The 23,183-nt window shown below is 42.6% G+C and overlaps 1 protein-coding gene across 1 annotated transcript in view; it reads right to left on the bottom strand.

Annotated features, from left to right (window-relative positions):
* Window positions 1-23,183, bottom strand: part of LOC128655883 (uncharacterized) — a 96,056-nt gene that overhangs the window by 36,578 nt on the left and 36,295 nt on the right. Inside the window, exons 4-5 of the mRNA XM_053709472.1 lie at window positions 22,977-23,012; window positions 18,958-18,993 (exon numbers count right to left, since the gene is read on the bottom strand). Coding sequence (XP_053565447.1) covers window positions 18,958-18,993; window positions 22,977-23,012 — 72 coding nt within the window. The remainder of the gene's footprint in view (window positions 1-18,957; window positions 18,994-22,976; window positions 23,013-23,183) is intronic.

Genomic DNA, 23,183 nt, shown 5'->3' with positions numbered 1-23,183 from the left:
ATTTCAGAGCTGCAACATCACTGGAGTGCCCAAAAGCACAAGGTGTGCAATACTCAGAGACATGGCCAAGGTAAGAAAGGCTGAAAGACGACCACCACTGAACAAGACACACAAGCTGAACTGTCAAGACTGGGCCAAGAAATATCTCAAGACTGATTTTTCTAAGGTTTTATGGACTGATGAAATGAGAGTGAGTCTTGATGGGCCAGATGGATGGGCCCGTGGCTGGATTGGTAAAGGGCAGAGAGCTCCAGTCCGACTCAGACGCCAGCAAGGTGGAGGTGGAGTACTGGTTTGGGCTGGTATCATCAAAGATGAGCTTGTGGGGCCTTTTCGGGTTGAGGATGGAGTCAAGCTCAACTCCCAGTCCTACTGCCAGTTTCTGGAAGACACCTTCTTCAAGCAGTGGTACAGGAAGAAGTCTGCATCCTTCAAGAAAAACATGATTTTCATGCAGGACAATGCTCTATCACACGCGTCCAAGTACTCCACAGCGTGGCTGGCAAGAAAGGGTATAAAAGAAGAAAATCTAATGACATGGCCTCCTGATCTGAACCCCATTGAGAACCTGTGGTCCATCATCAAATGTGAGATTTACAAGGAGGGAAAACAGTACACCTCTCTGAACAGTATCTGGGAGGCTGTGGTTGCTGCTGCACGCAATGTTGATGGTGAACAGATCAAAACACTGACAGAATCCATGGATGGCAGGCTTTTGAGTGTCCTTGCAAAGAAAGGTGGCTATATTGGTCACTGATTTGTTTTTGTTTTGTTTTTGAATGTCAGAAATGTATATTTGTGAATGTTGAGATGTTATATTGGTTTCACTGGTAAAAATAAATAATTGAAATGGGTATATATTTGTTTTTTGTTAAGTTGCCTAATAATTATGCACAGTAATAGTCACCTGCACACAGATATCCCCCTAAAATAGCTATAACTAAAAACAAACTAAAAACTACTTCCAAAACTATTCAGCTTTGATATTAATGAGTTTTTTGGGTTCATTGAGAACATGGTTGTTGCTCAATAATAAAATTAATCCTCAAAAATACAACTTGCCTAATAATTCTGCACTCCCTGTATGGCCAAGAAAGGAGAGTAATCAAAAAGCAGGAAAGATCAAAGCAGGGTAAATAAAGTGCAAACTAGAACTGCCACCAACGGAATGGATAAAGGGTTAGGCTTGTGGACTGTCACAACCATAAAATAAATTAATTTATTAGGTAACTATACATTTTGTTTTCTTTCATAAGGTGGTGATAGTCCATGAATCACCACATATGAGATCTAATACCCAAGCGGTGGAATCCACAAGATCACCATGAAATAGGGCAGTAACACTACTGACCAGACACTGCTGCCTGTAGAATTCCTGCCAAAAGTGGCCTCAGAAGATGCAAATACGTCAAAGTGCTAACATATAGTAAAAGTGTATAAAGGGGACAAAGCAACACTTCCTTACATAGCAAACACATGAGAAGGGGTTAAATTCTTAGTGGATTGCCCTTCTAAGGGATCAGCGTTATTGCCATAAGACTTTAACTGCACCCGGTTTGCTACATAATCATTATCTAAAATTACATAGCAGCACAGAAATACAGAATAACAGACACAGAAAGGGTCAACACTCTTAGGGGAACACACAAATATTGGCACAATGTAGGACAAAAGTGCCTGTGAGGGAATCAGAATAAAATGGGTACTGTCTCTTTACAAGAAAAATAAAATACTTTAAAATATTATTATTATTATTCTTTTATTTAAATGACAGTTTCAGTTAATCCAGGGCTAAATTAATATAATATTTATGCAAAGTTCTTATAAAGGGTGCTTACCACCCCGAGGCTCTGAGGAGAAATTGCAATATGTCAGCTAAGGAAAGGAGGAACAGAGCACACTGTTTTGGCACCAAAACTCCCTGATAGTTTGCACAGAAGGAATTTCAGAAACCTCTTAAATGAGCTCACCAGCTTCAGAGATGACCAGAATCATCTGGGAGGCTGCTTAGTATACTTATTGGAGCTCAGGTAGATTTGCTAAAGACTGCACCAGTAAAATTAAAGAGACAGTACCTATATTTTACTGTAAATGTGCCTAAAACTGTATGTAGTGCTATCGGGTGTATGGAACTATGTCTAAAGGGTATATGAATCAAGTATACATGCTAATTGCCTGTGGGCTATGAAGGTGCATGGTATTGACCTTCAGCACCTTCACCTACTGTGCTCACCATAGCTGCAGAAGTCTGCATCCAGCACACGGACCCATTTGAGGCAGTGCAAGTATGGTGTGGAGAATCTGTAAGAGGAGCAGCACACTGTAGACAAGGGGATTGGTGTGCACATTTCACCTGGGGGGCTGGTGGCAACTCTGTATTAGGATTAATTTGTAGAGCGCCAACAAATTCCACAGCGCTATAAACATAGGCGGTATATAAGGAAGCAATTCTTGGGGTCAAATGAGTAGACGGCCCTGTTGTAGTCAGCTCTTGTGAAGGTGATCTGCAAGCAGTTGGGCTCTTAGACTTACATTCTAAAAAGGTTCATGGCGGATAGCAATGGAGGAGAGGTACTGGTATTAGGAAAGGCTAGTGAAGGTTGTATGCATCCCTGAACAGAAGAGAGTCTTTAGGGAGTGCTTGAAGCTTTCAAAACTAGGGGAGAGTCTTGTGGATCAAGGCAGAGGGGGTTCCACAAGATGGGAGCCAGTCTGGAGAAGTCCTGTAAACGGGAATGTGAGGAGATAACAAGAGAGGAGGAGGTTGTGAGCAGAGCGAAGGGGACAGGAGGGAGGGTATCTGGAGACAAGGTCAGAGATATAGAGGGGAGCAAAGCAGTTGAGGGCTTTGTATGTCCCAAGAGGAAGCCAGTGAAGGGATTGGCAGAGAGGTGCCGCAGATGAAGAGCGACGTGTAAGGAAGATGAGCCTGACAGAGGCATTCATTATGGATTGGACAAAGGAGCTAGATGGCAGCTAGGGAGACTAGAGAGGACAGAGTTGCAATAGTCAAGGCGGGAAAGGATAACAGAGTGGATTAAAATCTTAGCTGTGTCTTGTGTAAGGAAATGTCTAATTTTAGAGATGTTTTTAAGGTGGAAGCGGCAGGATTTAGCCATAGCCTGAATGTGAGGAGTGAAAGAAAGATCTGAGTCATTACCCCTACCACCCATCAGGCATGCGGGGTTGGGGTAATGATACAGTCTTTGTTAGTTATAGAGAGATCGGGGTGGAGATTTTGGAAGAAGGGGGGGCAATAAGGAGCTCAGTTTTGGAGAGATTTAGCTTAAGGTAGTGAGAGGACATCCAGGAAGAGATGCACGAAAGACCGTTAGTAACATGGGTTAGCAAGGAAGGAGATAGATCTGGAGCAGAGATGTAGATTTTAGTGTCGTTGGCATAGAAATGATATTGAAACCAGTGGGACTTTATTAGGGAACCCAATGATGACGTATAGATTGAGAAGAGAAGGGGACCGAGGACAGAGCCTTGCGGTACCCTAACAGAAAGTGGTAACAGGGCAGAGGAAGCCCCAGAGAAGGCTGCACTAAAGATACGGTTAGACAGGTAGGTAGAGAACCAAAATAGGGCTGTGTCACAAATCCAGAAGGATTAGAGGGTTTGGAGCAAAAGAGGGTAGTCAACAGTATCAAAGGCTGCAGACAGATCATGGAGGATAAGCAGAGAGAAGTGGCCTTTGGATTTTGCTGTGAGTAGTTCATTGGTAACCTTACGATTGCTGCGTCTGTAGAGTGATGGGGGCGAAATCCAGATTGCAGTGGGTTAAGGAGGGAGTATAATGTAAGGAGATGGGATAGGCGTGCATGTACTAGCTTTTCAAGAAGCTTTGAGGCAAGAGGGAGTAGGAAAATAGGGCGGTAGTTGGATGGGGAGGTTGAATCGAGAGAAGGTTTTTTTGAGGATAGGTGTGACCAGTGTATGTTTTTGAGATGAGGGGAATATGTGAGTATAGGGGTAAGCGTATAAGAGAGGGAGGGGAGTAGCTGTGAGGGAATGGGGTAGAGGGGACAGGTAGTGAGGTGAGAGCACAGTATAAGTGCAGAAACTTCTTCCTCAGTAACAGGGGCGAAAGAGCTAAATATATGGCTATATGGGTTTTGGTTAATTGCAAGCTTTTGAGGGGTGAGAGGCTGGAAGCATGTTAAGAGCTGATTTCATTTCTGATGGAATTGATTTTGTTATTGAAGTGACTGGCAAAATCTTAAGCTGACAGAGAAGTTGTATTAGGAGGTGGGGGTGAGCGGAGAAGAGTTTTAAAAGTGGAGAACAGACGTTTAGGGTTTGAAGAAAGAGTGGAGATAAGAGTAGAGAAGTAGTGTTGCTTATAAAGATTAAGGGCAGAGTAGTAGAAGTTCAAGATGAACTTGTAGTGAAGAAAGTCAACTGAACTCCGAGAATTTCTCCAGTGCCGCTCAGCAGTACGGGAACATCTGCGTAGGTACCGTGTCAGAGGAGTATTTTGGTAGTTTAGCATTAGATTAGGGGGTGTTTTTATTTTGGTGGGGCTTTTTTATTTTCATAGGGATTAGGTTTAATTTTTTTATTTTGGATAATTTTGTTTAATGTTTTCTGTAAGATTAGACTTTTTTAAGTAATGTTAGCTTTTTTATTTTAATTGTTTGTAACGTAGTATTTTTTAATTTAGGTAATAGGGGTTAATTTAGGGGTTGTTAGGTTAGAGGGCTTAGTAATTTAATTAGTGATTTGCGTTGTGTGGGTTTGGCGGATTAGGGGTTAAAAGGTTAATTTTGTTTATTGCGTTGGTGGGGGATGACGGTTTAGGGGTTAATAGTTTTATTAGGATTATTGCGTTGTGTGGGGAAGGCAGATTAGGGGTTAATAGATTTATTAGGATTATTGCGTTGTGTGGGGATGGCGGATTAGGGGTTAATAGATTTATAAGCTTTGTTGCAATGTGGGTTAATGGCAGATTAGGGGTTAATACTTTTATTAGGTAGTTTGCGATGTAGGGGTTGGCAGATTTAGGGGTTAATACTTTTACTAGGTAGATTGCGATGTGGGTTAATAGTTTAATTAGGCATATTGTGTTGTGGGGAGTTGTTGGTTTCGGGGTTAATACTTTTATTATTAGTTCCGATGTGGGTTTGATGGCGGATATAGGTTTTTTTGTGTCGGGTTTATTTTTGGGAGGTGGGTTAGACTTTTACAGGAGATTTGATATTTTTTTTTTTTTTTTTTCTTAGTTGCCGGTAGTTTCTAAAGTGCTGTAAGTCACTGGCAACTCCAGGAATTTGTATTTACGCTCATTTCTGGACATCATAAAGTGCCGTAAGTCGGATAAACTAGTGAACTGCGCTGAAGCCTGTGCCGTGTATGTAATCGTGCCCCATGTCTGTAACTGATATTATGGCCAAATTGATAAAAATGTGAGGAGACTGGTGCTTCCCAATTTTTGCAACGTATATTGCTCTGATGCTCATTAATCCTTTCCCTAACCCTGCAGGTGCTCTCACAAATTTTCTATAAATTTATGACTGTGGCTTTTTGTTCACCTTAGTTTGCAGGTTATAAATATAAGGACCTGCTTTATACATGTATATATTATATATTGATGTCCAGTTCTGTCTTTTACATCTTTATTCTTTAAACACTTATAACATAGCTATAGTTTTATGATGCAGTTCTATTTACAACATATAATTCCAATTTCATAACAATATAGGACCATAAAAGACCGAAGAGTGGTCTTATTTGTAGATCAGAGGAATGAAAATGACTGAATAATCTGTATTTCTTATTTTGCTTTCAGGCAATTGTAATTCTGTTGTAGGTTCTCAATAATAAAAAATAAAAAATACTGAAATTTCTATCTAATACAGACAGAAGATTCAACAGTAGGAAAGAAAACAAATCTAGTCCTAAGAAACTTCTTTATCCTAAAAATTATAAGATAAGGGAGATCTTATAAAAGAGCAGATGAACAGGCAAAATAAACAAACCTAATGCATAGGAGCCTATCTATCTGAGCTTGACGTCCCGTGTTTCTGGCGAGTCTGAAGACTCGCCAGAAACAGCAGTTATGAAGCAGCGGTCACAAAGACCACTGCTCCATAACCTGTCCGTCTGCTCTGAGCAGGCGGACAGACATCGCCAGAAATCAACACGATCGAGTACGATCGGGTTGATTGACACGTCCCTGCTGGCGGCCCATTGGCTGCGAGTCTGCAGGGGGCGGCGTTGCACCAGCAGCTCTTGTGAGCTGCTGGTGCAATGCTGAATACGAAGAGTGTATTGCTCTCCGCATTGAGCGAGGTCTGTCGGACCTGATCTGCACTGTCGGATCAGGTCCGACAGACCTTTGATAAATATCCTACATAGGCTCAAAAAAGAGAAGCCTCAAAACCAAAATAAGACTCCAAGAAGCAAATTGGTTTATTAACAGACTTAAATCTAGCCAAAGCTAGAGTAAGCAATCTTACAAACGGAACAAACTCAAAGAGCTGAAATCTGACCCTTCAAAAAACGAGCAAACAACTGGTGGATAAACCCATATCCAAACCATCCTGCAAAAAAAACAAAACCAAAAAAAAACAAAAACAGTAATTCTAAAAGAATGCCAGGAAAAAAACATGATCCTTACAGAAATAAAAAAAGTTATACAAAACCTTATAAAAAATCAGAATCAGAAACTCGCTCTGCTTAAAGGAGCAGGAAACCCCAACATTTTCTTTCATAATTTCAATAAAACATACCATTTAAAAAAACTTTTCAATTGACTTCTATCATCAGATTTGCTTCATTCTCTTGTTATGTTTTGCTGAAGGAGCAGCACTGCACTACTGGCAGCTATCTGAACATATCTAGTTAGCCAATCACAAGAGACAAATGTGTGCAGGCACCAATCAGCAGCTTACTTCCACTAGTACAGTTTATGTGGTACTCTTTTTCAACAAGGGTTACCAAGAGAACAAAACACATTTGGACCTCACACAGTACCTGAAAAGTCAAAGAATGAAACAAAAGACCATCAGAACTCTCTCTGGGGTACCCCAAAGATCCACTCTCTGATAGAAGATATCCAGATGAAGAGACCCCTCTCCTTGAGGACAACACTAACAACTGAGTTTCCCAGTTGTTCACTCCAGGAATATGAACAGCAGAAATTTAACAACAATTTACTTCTGCCCAGGAAAGAAAACACAATACTTCCCTCATGGTCATGGAACTGAGAGTTCCTCCTTGATGATTGACATATGCTACCGGCGAAACATAGTCTAACTGAAATCAGAGATAAAACTGCCTTTCCAACAGAGGCCAACTCTGAAGGACTTGCACTTTCTGAGACCCCCAGACGGCCTACCATCCTGAAAGACTTGCATATGTAAAGACTACAGATCCAGTAGGATGAATAATAAGCCCTCTGCAAAATAAGCTGATGATAGAGCCACCAAAACCGAGACTGGCGGCTCAAACTGAAATCTAGATAAATCCTTGAAATAGCAGAGAAAGACCCCTGCATCACTGCCAACGCATCCAAAGCTGAAGAGGTTCCATGAGAAAGCGAGTGAATGGAATAGCATCCAAAGCTGCAAACATGCAACCTAACGCCTCTATGCATTGAGCAACTGAGGGATAAGAAAGTAACAGAAGGTTTAGACAGGCGGACACTGGCTTCATACTCAGTAAAAATGTCAAGGAAAGATTCATGGAAACTAAATCTGAGAAACAACAAACTTAATCCAAGAAATCAGCAAACTAGTTGGAATTTTTTTTTCCAACCTTGATGCTGAACAAAAAGTAACAGTTTGAATCAATAAATTGTCCAGAAAAGGAAACACTGCTAAATCCTGAGTTCTGATTACAGACATGAGGGTACCCAAGACCTAGGAAAATATTCTGGGGGGTTGAACCCAGATCAAACGGTAGAGCATTAAACTAAAAATGCTAGACAAGATAGGCAAACCGAGAAAACTGTTGGTGTTCAAAGATAATAGAAAACATGAAGATAAACATCCCATAAAACTATTATGGCATAAACTGACCTTGCAAAATAAGTAGAAAAAAATACAAATAGTCAGTTTTTAGAAAATAAAAAATCTGAAAGATTAGTTCTGAGCCTTTGGAACCAGAGATGGTCTGAATCTGAGGTTAGAATAAACCCCATTCCCTGTACCAACAAAGGAACAGGAACAATCACTCACATAAATTGTAGATCCAAAACCGACTAGAAAAGCTCTGAGCCTTCACAGGAATTCACAAAACATAGGACAGAAAAACCTTCATAGGAAGGCCTCATTCTAAAACCTATTCATTAACCCTGGGAGACTATATTAAAAACCCAGGAATCCAGAAACCAAACTACCAGAAAGAAGCTTAAAGGGACACTAAACCCACATTTTTTCTTCCATGATTCAGATAGAGCATGTAATTTTAAGCAACTTTCTAATTTACTCCTATTATCAATTTTCTTTGTTCTTTTCCTATCTTTATGTAAAAAACAGAAATTTTAAAGCTTAGAAGCCAGCCCATTTTAGGTTCAGCATCCTGGATAGCGCTTGCTTATTGGGGACTACATTTACCCACCAATAAGCAAGTGTAACCCAGGTTCTGAACCAAAAATGGGCCGGCTCCTAAGCTTTACATTCCTGCTTTTTTTAAAATAAAGATTCCCAAACGACGAAGAAAAATTGATAATAGGAGTAAATGAGAAAGTTGCTTAAAATTGCTGCTCTATCGGAATCATTAAAGAAGAAAAATGGGTTTAGTATCTGTAGCGGTACTCCGCTAGGGGTATCCCTTCCTCTGTCAAAACCCAGGGATGGCCACCGGATAGTGGGACCAGAGATACAGTTGCTGAGATTGGGGTCAAGCCAGAGGCTGTATCTCCCTCAGCTGGGCTGGTCTCAGTGGACTCCCAGTCAGGTAGCGTCTTCTCTGCCCTGCAGCTCTTTCCTGGCAGGTATTGTCCCCTCTGCCTGTCTGCTCCTAGGCAGGAATAAATCCAAATAGTGGGACCAGGGCTATCGTGGCTGAGACCGGGGTCAAGCCAGCAGCTGTATCTCCCCCAGCTGGGCTGGCCTCAGTGGGCTTCCAGGCAGGTAGTGTCCCCTCTGCCTGTCTGCTTCTAGGCAGGAATAAATCCCTCTGCCTCACTGCACACTTCCGGCAGGTAGCGTCCCCCCTGCCTAGTTTCTTCTAGGCAGGAATAGATCTCTGCCTCACTCCTTTCTTCAGGTAGGTATTGATTCCTTTCCCTGCACTGTCTTTAAAAAGACAATTGGGGCTCACAAGGCCAGCTCTTTGCATACAGGCCCACAGACTGTGTAGCAGGTCTTTCTTGCAGGAAAAGGCGCAGCCAGAATGCCGGGTCAGAACCTCTGCTACTGGTATACCTGAAAGAATCAGACAGGACTACCTGTTCCAGAAGGAACTACTCCTAATGCTTTATTTCACCCAGAACTAGCTTTTACAAAACACACCAGTAAGCTTATGGTGACACACACTCCTTAAAATATAAACATAAAAACATATAGGAAACAATATAATAAAGGAATATAACTTTGTCAACAGGAAGGAGGATTTAGGTAGTTCTAAACAGTAAAAATAATAACCATCTGTTATTTTCGCCTTATGCAAATTAGTCATTCCTTCTCTTGTACCCATTTTGGTGGTGAACTTGCAACCAATAGAGGGTGCTGTGTTATGTTTTTGGCATAGTTCAACCAATAGATGGCGCTGTCTCACACATTGTCCATGTATGTGACTAAAGAACCGTCACAGTGCCCCCCCTTGACCTACGGTCCGGCAGACCGGGCTAGATCCTGAACGGATCGGCTTCGGGGTGTCCGGGAAAGAACATGACCAAATGCAACATAACTCAAACAAAACCAGTAATTCTCAGACTCACATATTTCTTGATGATCCAATCGCTAGCCCCACTGTCCTATCAACCTGACTCAAAAATGCTCCCAAGCCAAACATGGAGGCATCTGGGCCCACTCCATGTGCTGGCTGGCTTTAGTTTGTGCTGAGGTTTGAGTGGTGACTTGGTATGCCTCCTTAAGTATTGATCCAGTAGATGCTGCAAAGGCTGGTGTCAGCTGACCCAGGTAATTTCCTAACAACATTTCAACCGGCAGATCTTTCATGACCCCAGCCTCTATTGTATGGTTTCCAGCTCCCCAATCCAAATGCACCAAAGTGGTGGCTAACCAATGTATTGCTCCCCCTGCCACCCGGACTAGGACAGTGCGTCTGGTCCTCCGCTTTGACTGAGCTCGATTTGGCTTTATTAGGGTTAGGGTAGCTCCAGTGTCTCGTAACCCCTGAGCTGGTTGACTGTCTAATACTACTAGCTGCCGGCGGTTATCCTGAGCAGCTGCTTGGATGGGGTCCACTTCATGGAGCACCCCCCATACTTCTTGAGTCTCAAGGGGGTCTGCTCCTAAACCAATCAGCGGATGCTGGTTCCCTTCTGTAAACAAGCTCACTGGGGCAGGCTTTCTGGTCACCAGGTGGACAGCATCCCGCACAGGTCCTGGTAGGGGCCGGGTCTATACCTGCCGGGGTTTACCTTGTGTGCAATTTCTCTGGATGTGTCCTATCTGCTTGCATCCATAGCACCGGGGCCTGGAACCTCTGTTCGTGGTTGCTGGGGTTCTGTTAGGGCGAATTGCCGTTTGTGGAAGGGGTGGTGCTGATTGAGGAGACATGGGCCAGGGTATTTCTCAGGGAACCGATTGCTCCTCCCGCCTGGTATCTTGGTATTCATCAGCCAGACGAGCAGCTTCATCCACAGTTAGTGGTCTCCTGTCTCGGACCCAGTCTCTAACCTCTGAAGATGTGTAATTGTAAAATTGCTCCAGAAGTAGCAGCTGCAGTGCATGGTTCAGGGTAGTTGCCTGGCACCCCTGCATCCAGTTGTATGCGGCCCGGTGCATCCGGTAGGCCCATTCCATGTAAGTGTCTTTCTCCTTTTTCCGCAGATCTCTGAATGTTTTGCGGTAGGCCTCCGGAGTAATGGCATAACGGGCCAGCAGTCTTTCTTTTACCCGGCTGTAGTCCAGGCTATCATCATCGGGAACTACCTGGTAAGCTTCAGCAGCTCTCCCCGTCAACTTACTGGCCAAAATTGTAACCCAGTCTTTGGAAACCACACCTTGTAGAGTACACTGCTTCTCAAAGTCCTGCAGGTATGCATCAATATCCCCCTCCGCCTCGTTGAAAACTTTAAATGCAGCAAAGGGCAGCTTCGTTGTTCCTTTGTTGCTCCCCTGGCAAGAAGAGGTCCCGTTTCCTGGCCGATGCTGTATTTCGGCCATGTGGAGCCTAAACTCTCTCTCTGCCTGCTGCATGGCAGTCACATCAGCCATAATTTTTTCAACAGTCTCCTGAGTGGGCTCGGGGCCCAAAAGGGCCAATCGTGCTCGGACTTCCCCCTGAAAATCTGACTCACCAGGGGTCTCCAAGGGCGGTGGGTGGAACTGATCGCCTTCCATTAGCTCGGTAATTTAGATTTATTACTGGCTGATCGTCCTCTGGCTTCCAAAATTTTTTTAAGTGTGCTTAACTTTAGGACCCTTTAAAGCTGCTCCATCCACTTTCCAGCTGCTACTCGTGAAGGATCTCCCAATGGAAATCACATCCCAGTGGTGGATTGGACCTTCCCTGTACAGAAGGGATGATCCCACCGCTGCCACCAAATGTAGCGGTACTCCGCAGGGGTCTCCCTTCCTCTGTCCAAACCCAGGGATGGCCACCGGATAGTGGGACCAGAGATACAGTTGCTGAGACTGGGGTCAAGCCAGCGGTTGTATCTCCCCCAGCTGGGCTGGTCTCAGTGGACTCCCAGTCAGGTAGCGTCTTCTCTGCCTCATGTTTAAAAGCCCATGTGGAAGCTACTGCTCTAGTAGAATGAGCTGTAATTCTTTCAGGAGGCTGCTGGCCAGCAGTCTCATAAGCTAAGCGTATTATACTTCTTAGCCAAAAAGAAAGAGAAGTTGCCGAAGCCTTTTGGCCTCTCCTCTGTCCAGAGTAGACAACAAACAAAGCAGATGTTTGACAAAAATCCTTCGTAGCTTGTAAATAAAACTTTAAAGCAAGAACCACATCAAGATTGTGTAATAGACGTTCCTTCTTTGAAGAAGGATTAGGACATAGTGAAGGAACAACAATCTCCTGATTGATATTCTTATTAGATACCACTTTAGGAAGAAACCTAGGTTTGGTACGTAACACTACCTTATCTGCATGGAAAATCAGATAAGGGGAATCACATTGTAAAGCAGATAACACCGAAACTCTTCGAGCCGAGGAGATAGCTACTAAAAACAGAACTTTCCAAGATAAAAGCTTAATATCTATGGAATGCAAAGGTTCAAACGGACCCCTTGAAGAACTTTAAGAACTAAATTTAAACTCCAAGGTGGAGAAACAGGTTTAAACACAGGCTTGATTCTAACTAAAGCCTGACAAAATGCCAGACGTTTGTGCAAAATAGACAGAGCAGAAATCTGTCCCTTTAAGGAACTAGCTGACAAACCCTTCTCCAATCCTTCTTGGAGAAAAGATAATATCCTAGGAATCCTGACCTTACTCCATGAGTAACCCTTGGATTCACACCAATGAAGATAGTTACACCATATCTTATGATAGATTTTCCTGGTGACAGGCTTTCGAGCCTGAATTAAGGTATCAATGACCGATTCAGAAAAACCACACTTTGATAGAATCAAGCGTTCAATCTCCAAGCAGTCAGACGTAGAGAAATTAGATTTGGATGTTTGAAGGGACCTTGAAGTAGAAGGTCCTGCCTTAGCGGCAGAGTCCATACCAAGTCCTGCGTGGCTACACAGGGGCTATCAAGATTACCGAAGCTCTCTCCTGCTTGATCTTGGCAATCAGACGAGGGAGCAGAGGAAACGGTGGAAACACATAAGCCAGGCTGAAGGACCAGGGCGCTGCTAGAGCATCTATCAGCGCTGCCTTGGGAACCCTGGACCTGGACCCGTAACAAGGAAGCTTGGCGTTCTGACGAGACGCCATGAGATCTAGTTCTGGTTTGCCCCAAAGTTGGATCAACTGGGCAAATACCTCCGGATGGAGCTCCCACTCCCCCGGATGAAAAGTCTGCTGACTTAGAAAATCCGCCTCCCAGTTCTCTACTCCTGGGATATGAATAGCTGAGAGATGGCAAGAGTGAACATCTGCCCATAGAATTATCTTTGAAACCTCCAACATTGCCAGGGGGCTCCTTGTTCCCCCATGATGGTTGATATAGGCTACAGTCGTGATGTTGTCCGACTGAAATCTGATGAACCTGACCGCAGCTAGCTGAGGCCAAGCCTGAAGAGCATTGAATATCGCTCTTAGTTCCAGAATGTTTATCGGAAGGAGGGCCTCCTCCTAAGTCCACGAACCCTGAGCCTTCAGGGAGTTCCAGACTGCACCCCAGCCCAGAAGGCTGGCATCTGTCGTTACTATAGTCCATTCTGGCCTGCGGAAACTCATTCCCTTGGACAGATGGACCCGAGATAGCGACCAGAGAAGAGAATCCCTGGTCTCTTGATCCAGATTTAGTTGAGGGGACTAATCTGTGTAATCCCCATTCCACTGATTGAGCATGCAAAGTTGCAGTGGTCTGAGATGTAGGCGGGAACTATGTCCATTGCCGCTACCATTAATCCGATTACCTCCATACACTGAGCCACTGACGGACGAGAAATGGAATAAAGAGCACGGCAGGAAGTTAGAAGTTTTGACAACCTGACCTCTGTCAGATAAATCTTCATTTCTACTGAATCTATCAGAGTTCCTAGCAAGGAAACTCTTGTGAGAGGTGAGAGAGAACTCTTTCCTTCGTTCACCTTCCACCCGTGAGACCTTAGGAATGCCAGAACAATGTCCGTATGGGACCTGGCGATTTGAAAAGTTGAAAAGTTGACGCCTGTATCAGGATGTCGTCTAGGTAAGGGGCTACTGCTATACCCCGCAGTCTTAGAACCGCCAGAAGGGACCCTAGAACCTTTGTAAAGATTCTTGGTGCCATGGCTAACCCAAAGTGAAGAGCCACAAACTGGTAATGCCTGTCTAGGAAGGCGAACCTGAGAAACTGATGATGATCCCTGTGTATCGGAATATGTAGATAAGCATCCTTTAAATCCACGGTAGTCATATATTGACCCTCCTGGATCATAGGTAGGATGGTTCGAATAGTTTCCATCTTGAAGGATGGGACCCTGAGAAATTTGTTTAGGATCTTTAGATCCAAGATTGGTCTGAAAGTTCCCTCTTTCTTGGGAACTATAAACAGATTTGAATAGAAGCCCTGCCCCTGTTCCTCCTTTGGAACTGTGTGGATCACTCCCATAACTAGTAGGTCTTGAACGCAATGTAAGAATGCCTCTCTCTTTATCTGGTTTGCAGATAATTGTGAGAGATGAAATCTCCCCTTTGGAGATAAAGCTTTGAAATCCAGAAGATATCCCTGGGAAACAATCTCCAGAGCCCAGGGATCCTGGACGTCTCTTGCCCAAGCCTGGGTGAAGAGAGAAAGTCTGCCCCCCACTAGATCCGGTCCCGGATCGGGGGCTACTCCTTCATGCTGTCTTAAAGGCAGCAGCAGGCTTTTTGGCCTGTTTCCCCTTGTTCCAAGCCTGGTTAGTTCTCCAGACTAGCTTGGACTGGGCAAAATTTCCCTCTTGTTTTGTAGAAGAGGAAGATGAAGCTGCGCTACTCTTGAAGTTTCGAAAGGAACGAAAATTAGTCTGTTTGGTCCTTAACTTGTTGGACCTATCCTGGGGAAGGGCGTGGCCTTTTCCTCCAGTAATATCAGAAATCATCTCCTTCAGTCCAGGCCCAAATAGGGTCTGCCCTTTGAAGGGGATATTGAGAAGTTTAGACTTTGAAGTGACATCAGCTGACCAGGATTTAAGCCATAGCGCCCTACGTGCCTGAATGGCAAAACCTGAATTTTTAGCCGTTAGCTTGGTTAAATGAAAAACGGCATCAGAAATAAATGAATTGGCTAACTTAAGAGCTTTAAGCCTGTCAAGGATATCATCCAACGGGGTCTCTACCTGTAAAGCCTCCTCCAGAGACTCGAACCAGAAAGCCGCTGCAGCAGTGACTGGGGCAATGCATGCAAGAGGCTGGAGAATAAAACCTTGTTGTATAAAGATTTTCTTAAGGAAACCCTCTAATTTCTTATCCATAGGATCTAGGAAAGCACAACTGTCCTCGACAGGAATAGTTGTACGCTTAGCTAGGGTAGAGACTGCTCCCTCCACCTTAGGGACCGTCTGACACAAGTCCCGTGTAGCGGCATCTATAGGAAACATTTTCTTAAAAGCAGGAGGGGGAGAGAACTGCACACCTGGTCTATCCCATTCCTTAGTAATAATTTCTGAAAACCTCTTAGGGATTGGAAAAACATCAGTGTAAACAGGCAGTGCAAAGTATTTGTCCATTTTATACAATTTCTCTGGGACTACAATGGTGTCACAGTCATCCAGAGTCGCTAAAACCTCCCTGAGCAACACGCGGAGGTGTTCAAGCTTAAATGCTGTCATTTCAGAGTCACATTTTAAAAAGACTTCTTTATAATATTGTGTCATTATTTTTAGTTTTTGTATTGTTTAATATTTATCAAGTCTATAATTGTTACTGTTTTTAGTCCTGTGGCCATAGGTGATTTGGATAATGTTTCTATTATTAAAAATATTGATAAATTAGCCCTTTTTAGCAACCTTATGTAATTACATGGTGTAGTTTATTATTTTTTTTCATGACATTGTGTTTGCAAAAATAAACAGCTGATTCTTTGAAAAATAATTTCTGCTTAAGATCTTTGACTCAACTTTTAAAATCTTAAACTATAAAACCATCCACCTGTCCATTTCAATAGATTAAATATCATTTGATTTACATCTGCAGGTATTTAAAATCATTTGCAGATGTTAAAAACATTTTGAAATATCTTTATTCTGAATATTAAATGTAACTATTAAATTCACTTTACTTTATTATTATTATTAAAACAATCAGCCTCCAACCTTTGTGAAACATTTGACCCAATCACATAATCTTGAGTTTTGTTACAGGAGATGTACTTCTTTGATAATTGTGTTCAGGATAATGGGCTGGATCGCAATCCCTTAGAAATATTTTTCTAATGATATTTCAACAAAAAAGTCTGTGGGATTGTGATCTACCCCAATTTCAGCTGTTCTTCTAACATACAGTATCTTACAAAAGTGAATACACCCCTCACATTTTTGTAAATATTTTATATCTTTTCATGTGACAACACTGAAGAAATGACACTTTGCTAAAATGTAAAGGAGTGAGTGTACAACCTATATAACAGTGTAAATTTGCTGTCCCCTCAAAATAACTGAACACACAGCCATTAATGTCTAAACCCTTGCCAACAAAAGTGAGTACATCCCTAAGTGGAAATGTCCAAATTGGGCCTAATTAGCCATTTTCCCTCCCCGGTGTCATGTGACTCGTTAGTGTTACAAGGTCTCAGGTGTGAATGGGGAGCAGGTGTGTTAAATTTGGTGTTATCGCTCTCACTCGCTCTCATTCTGGTCACTGGAAGTTCAACATGGCACCTCATGGAAAAAGAACTCTGAGGATCTGAAAAAAAGAATTGTTGCTCTACATAAAAATGGACTAGGCTATAAGAAGATTGCCAAGACCCTGAAACTGAGCTGCAGCATGGTGGGCAAGACAATACAGCGGTTCACAGGACAGGTTCCACTCAGAACAGGCCTTGCCCTGGTCGACCAAAGAACTTGAGTGCACATGCTCAGCGTCATATCCAGAGTTTGTCTTTGGGAAATATACATATGAGTGCTGCCAGCATTGCTGCAGAGGTTGAAGGGGTGGGGGGTCAGCCTGTTAGTGCTCAGACCATACGCCGCACACTGCATCAAATTGGTCTACATGGCTGTCGTCCCAGAAGGAAGCCTCTTCTAAAGATGATGCACAAGAAAGCCCGCAAACAGCTTGCTGAAGACAAGCAGACTAAGGACATGGATTACTGGAACCATGTCCTGTGGTCTGATGAGACCAAGATAAACTTATTTGGTTCAGATGGTGTCAAGCGTGTGTGGCGGCAATAGGGTGAGGAATACAAATACAAGTGTGTCTTGCCTACAGTCAAGCATGGTGGTGGGAGTGTCATGGTCTGGGCCTGCATGAGTGATGCCGGCACTGGGGAGCTACAGTTCATTGAGAGAACTATGAATGCCAACATGTACTGTGACATACTGAAGCAGAGCATGATCCCCACCCTTCTGAGACTGGGCTGCAGGGCAGTATTCCAACATAACAACCCCAAACACACCTCCAAGCCGACCACTGCCTTGCTAAAGAAGCTGAGGGTAAAGGTGATGGACTGGCCAAGCATGTCTCCAGACCAAAACCCTATTGAGCATCTGTGGGGCAATCTCAAATGGAAGGTGGGGGAGCGCAAGGTCTCTAACATCCACCAGCTCTGTGATGTCGTCATGGAGGAGTGGAAGAGGACTCCAGTGGCAATCTGTAAAGCTCTGGTGAACTCCATGCCCAAGAGGGTTAAGGCAGTGCTGGAAAATAATGGTTGCCACACAAAATATTGACACTTTGGGCCCAATTTGGACATTTCCACTTTGGGGTGAACTCACTTTTGTTGCCAATGGTTTAGACATTAATGGCTGTGTTGAGTTATTTTGAGGGGACAGCAAATTTACACTGTTATACAGGCTGTACACTCACTACTTTACATTGTAGCAAAGTGTCATTTCTTCAGTGTTGTCACATGAAAAGATATAATAAAATATTTACAAAAATGCAAGGGGTGTACTCACTTTTGTGAGATACTGTAAACCTTATTTTCTGGTTTACTCTGGTAGATGATTTGCTATATGGTCAAAATATCAATCAAATAAGCCTGACATGCAGAAAAAAAAGACGGTTGTCATTTGATCTTGTAATTTTGAAATTGTTTGGATTAAACAGATTCTATTACATTTCCATATATGAGGTTAAAAAGGGACATAAAACTGCTGAGCACAACTTTTTTTAACACAGCAAAGCTTTCCGATGGTGAAGCTCCACCTCTTTGTACTGGGGGCTGCCATCTTGGAGCACAGATATTCTCATACACTGACAGAAGCATCGTCTATTTACATATCAATGAGGTTGTCAAAATGTTTAACAACTGTATAATGTGTTTTAGGTTAGGGTGCATGATACATTTTTGCAGTGGCTGCCTTGTTCTATATTATTAGTGAGTGTTTTTTTAAATATATTTTATGTAACTGTAAAAGTGTAAACATTTCAAAAATATAAAGCTCACATGATGTATCATACACACTAACTCCAAGCAAATGATCCAGCAGTCAAAAAGTGTGCAATATTCCTGATCTGTGAGGGTGCACTGCTTCTGTCACAAGATGTGAGAATATCTGAGCTCCAAGATGGCGGCGCCCAGTATGAAGATGCGGGGCCGAGTTGCAGGAACAAGGGGAAATGCAATCACATGGTGAGTAGTTAATATTCTTTTGTAGTTGTGCTCAGTAATTTAAAAACTTACAGGCCAGTGTTTACCAGACATTGGTCCCTGATCCCCTTTGTATACTGGCACTAGATTAGCAATCTACTGATCATCTTTGAATACTTCTATTAATAGTGTGTAGATAACATTTTCAGCTAATACATATGAGCTATTTGCTTTAGTTGGACCATGTTTATTATAAAGTTCAAAAAAATACCAAGGGGCCGCATTATCAAGGGCCAATTGGTCTTACTGGTCCGCTGCCTCTGAGGCTGTGGTCTGCAATCTGCAGGGGACGGCATTGCACAAGCCTGCATTCATCGATGTCTGGCGGACATGATCCACTGAGCTGATCATGTCGGACAGACAGATGATAAATCGGCCCCTTAATCTGTATAAATCACTTGGATGATGAGAAGGGTTAACCTTACCATTTATATTTGTTCCTTTAGGTGAATTATTCACAACTGCAACAAAATAAAAGAGAATTATTTAGGTTTTCTAATACATCCATATCTCCCACAACAAAGCTACCAACATCTGTCTTAAGTCTAAATATCCTTCTTTACTTCCTCTCGCTCAATTATGTAAATTCTACAATTCACGGTTAAAGTCTGTGAGAATTAGAGGAATCATTTCATAAGTGATCCACCCCAATGCCAGCTGTTCTGCTATCATATAGGTAAACTACATTTACTGGTTTACTCTTTTAGATCACTTGTTACAGGATCAAAGTATCAACCAAATAAGCCTGACGTGATCTGCAAAACAAAATACTGTTGTCATCTGTGATCTTGTAGCTCAGAAACTGTTTTGATTAAATAAATGTTTTTAATTTTCCATTTGTGAGGTTGAAGGGACTCTGGAGTCAGAAAACAAAGTACAACATTTGAAAAAAGAATGACTTGTTTAGCATTTTTGAAATTAATATGTATTAAATATTTCAGCTAAAGTTGTAAAAACTGAGAGTGAATTTGCCTGTGATGTCATTTCCTGTTATGAACTGTATTATACTATAGTATTGTTTCTTCTCCATACAGCTCAATATTTTCCTACGCTCCCAAATTAGCTGTAGTACACATATAGAGCATCCTACTAATCTACCCAGCACCACTGGCTGTAATAGTATTAGATATGTAAAGCAGTGTTTCTAAACTCTAGTCCTCAAGTACCCCTAACGGCCAGATTTTCATGATATCTAAACTAGAGCACAGGTGAAATAATTAACTGATGAGTGAAAGCTGATTATTTCACCTGTGCTCTAGTTCAGCTATCATGAAAATCTAGCCAGTTGGGGGTACTTGAGAACTAGGGTTGAAAAACACTAGTGTAGACAGGGTTGCCACCTCGACCTTGTATTCCTGAAGACTTTTGAGTTACATATGCTTCAGGGTATGCAGGGAGAAACATGAATAGTGCTGTCCAGGGTCAGTATTCCTTGCTGTTCACGTGCACAATGCATTTTGCCCTCTGCACACCCTGCAGCAAAGTGTCCAGGAAAACATGGCTGAGGGTGCAACCCTAAGTGTAGAGTATACTGCTCCCAGCAAATAAGGAAACAGTTGTCTATTTACATCAGCAGAGGTGTAGATAAATGTGCTCTGTAGTTGATTACAATTCCTGCGCAGTCTGGGTTACCTTGGCAACAAAGTAGTCTGTGCAGTGAGGGAAACTAAACTTATATTACTTGTACTGCTCCCTGACAGGCTGTGCTGCCTAAACTAACCTTCCCCAGCACATTGCTTGGATCTTTTCCAGATAAGCCCCGCCAAAAAGTTAAGCCCCGCCACCCAAAAAACATTTTAAAAAAACAGGATATGAAACTTGTAATATCTGGAAAAGATCCAAGACTTTTAAATCAGCCGCTTGCTGTAATGTGGTATGAGAGAAACTGCACGCTTTAGGCAAATTATCCAAAAACGGTTATGCTTGTACACAAGTAGAACCGAAAATAATCTACAAGTTTACCCTTTGTTTTACAAGAAGTTGTAATATCTGGAAAAGATCCAAGACTTTTAAATCAGCCGCTTGCTGTAATGTGGTATGAGAGAAACTGCACGCTTTAGGCAAATTATCCAAAAACGGTTATGCTTGTACACAAGTAGAACAGAAAATAATCTACAAGTTTACCCTTTGTTTTACAAGAACATGTATCCCAGTGACCACTGCACCAGCCTCTAACAAGTTAAATATAACTTGCAGGTTTTAGAATAAAAGATGCCACACACATACAATAAAAAAACAACTTTTTTTTTGTTCATTTTAACATTCACGCTTCTGGTGGAAGTTAAACACTCTAAAAACTTACAGCTGTCACTTTAATAAAGTTTGGTGTCTCTTACTTGCTGTGTGGTCTGTCACTCAGCACATCAGCTATCAGCCTTCCCAAACTGCTACGCACAAAAGAAAACACGCAGGTGTAAAAGAAAATAATGCATCTTGCACGCCTTACCTTTCCCAGTGTATCCCTCCCTCTGCTAGTGTATTTATTACCATAATATCCTAAACACTGCTTAGCCTCTCCTCCCATACTAAGCAGCCTCCCCTTTCTTCTTTTGTTGACTGGAACTCAGGTTGCATAGCGTGCAGAGCGTGCGTGCATTAATTGGATCTGCTGGCAAAAGTGGCGGGGCTTAACTTTTCCCGCGTGCACTTTTTGCATTACTGGCGGGGCTTATCTGGAAAAGATCCCATTGCTTTATATCTGCTAAAGTAAGACAGAAAACTGCTGCTTTGTATGGTGCACACAATATACTGTGCACAGCCAGTACTGCCACTGACTGTGGTGCCTGGTAGATGAGTAGGTGGCTCTATAGATGTAATACAGATGGTCAGGGAGCGTAAGAAAATAGTGAGCTGTGTGAAGAAGTAATATTTATTATTATCATCATCATCAAGTATTTGTAGAGCGCCAACAGATTCCGCAGCGCTGTAAACATAGTCGGTGTAAAGGATAGCTTTTGTAGGGGTCAAGTGGGTAGAGGGCCCTGCTGAGAGTTTCACTGTTGTAGTCGGCTCTTATGAAGCGATCTGTAAACAGCTGGGCCCATAGGCTTACATTCTAAGGGGTTCAAGGGGAAAGCAATTGTGTTAGGGAAGGTTAGTGTTGGTTGTATGCATCCCTGAATAGTAGAGTTTTTAGGGAGTGCTTGAAGCTGTAAAAACTAGGGGAGAGTCTTATGGAGTGAGGCAGGGAGTTCCACAAGATCGGGGCCAGTCTGGAGAAGTCCTGTAAACGTGAATGTGAGGAAGTAACAAGAGAGGAGGAGAGGAGGAGATCCTGAGCTGATCGAAGGGGACGGGAGGGAGAGTATCTAGAGTCAAGTTCTGAGATGTAGGGGGGAGCAGTGCAGTTGAGAGCTTTATATGTCAGGGTGAGGATTTTATGCTTAATCCTAGAGGCAAGAGGAAGCTAGTGAAGGGATTGGCAGAGAGGTGCAGCAGATGAAGAGCGACGAGTAAGGAAGATGAGCCTGGCAGAAGCATTCATAATGGATTGTAAAGGAGCTATGCAGCAGCTAGGTAGACCAGAGAGGACGGAATTGCAGTAGTCGAGGCGGGAAAGGATGAGAGAGTGGATTAAAATCTTGGTTGTATCTTGTGTAAGGAAATGTCTAATTTTAGCGATGTTTTTAAGGTGGAAGCGGCAGGCTTTAGCCAAGGACTGAATGTGAGGAGTGAAGGAAAGATCTGAGTCAAGTGTGACCCCAAGACATCGGGCTTGCGGGGTAGGGGTTATGATGGAATTATCAACAGTTATAGAAATTTTGGGGGTGGAGACATTGGAAGAAGGGGGAAAAATAAGGAGTTCAGTTTTGGAGAGATTTAGCTTAAGGTAGTGAGAGGACATCCAAGATGAGATGTGAGAAAGACAGTTAGTGACACGGGTTAGTAAGGAAGGAGGTAGGTCTGGTGCAGAGAGGTAGATTTGGGTGTCATCGGCATACAAATGGTATTGAAACCCATGGGACTTTAAGGAACCTAGGGATGACGTGTAGATTGAAAAGAGAAGGGGACCAAGGACAGAGCCTTGAGGAACCCCAACAGAAAGTGGTAATGGGGCAGAGGATGCTCCGGAGAAGGCTACACTAAATGTACGGTTAGTCAGATAGGAAGAGAACCATGAGAGAGCTGTGTCACATTATTAGTATTAGTCATTAGTCATTCTTTTTTCAAATATTGTACTTTGTTTTCTGACTACAGTGTCACGTTAAACTTACAGGCCAGTGTTCATCAGCCGTTGACCCCTGATCCCATTTATATAGTGGCACCAGATAAGCAATCCACTGATCATAGTGTGTAGGTAAAACTTTCAGCTAATACATAGGAGTTATTTGTTTTAGTTGCACCATGTTTATTATAAAGTTTTTTTAAATAAACAGCTAATGGTGCAGCTAGCAAAGATCAAATCAATATTAATCAGTTGGATGAGGAGAAGGGTTAGCCTTACCATTTGTATCAGTTGCATTAGATGAATGTTTCCAAACTGCAACAAAACAAAGCAGAATTATTTAGGTTTTCTACAACCTCCATATCTCCCACAACAAATCTACCAACATCTGTCTTGGGTATCAATATCCTACTTTACTTCCCCTTGCTCAATTATGTATTAAGTACTTTCTACTTTAAGTTTTAAACAATGGTTTATAGAATTTTA

The sequence above is a fragment of the Bombina bombina genome, chromosome 4 (genome assembly GCF_027579735.1).
Source record: "Bombina bombina isolate aBomBom1 chromosome 4, aBomBom1.pri, whole genome shotgun sequence".
Lineage (NCBI taxonomy): Eukaryota > Metazoa > Chordata > Amphibia > Anura > Bombinatoridae > Bombina > Bombina bombina.
Note: the sequence above shows the minus strand (reverse complement) of the source record. Positions and strands in the feature narration are given on the sequence as shown.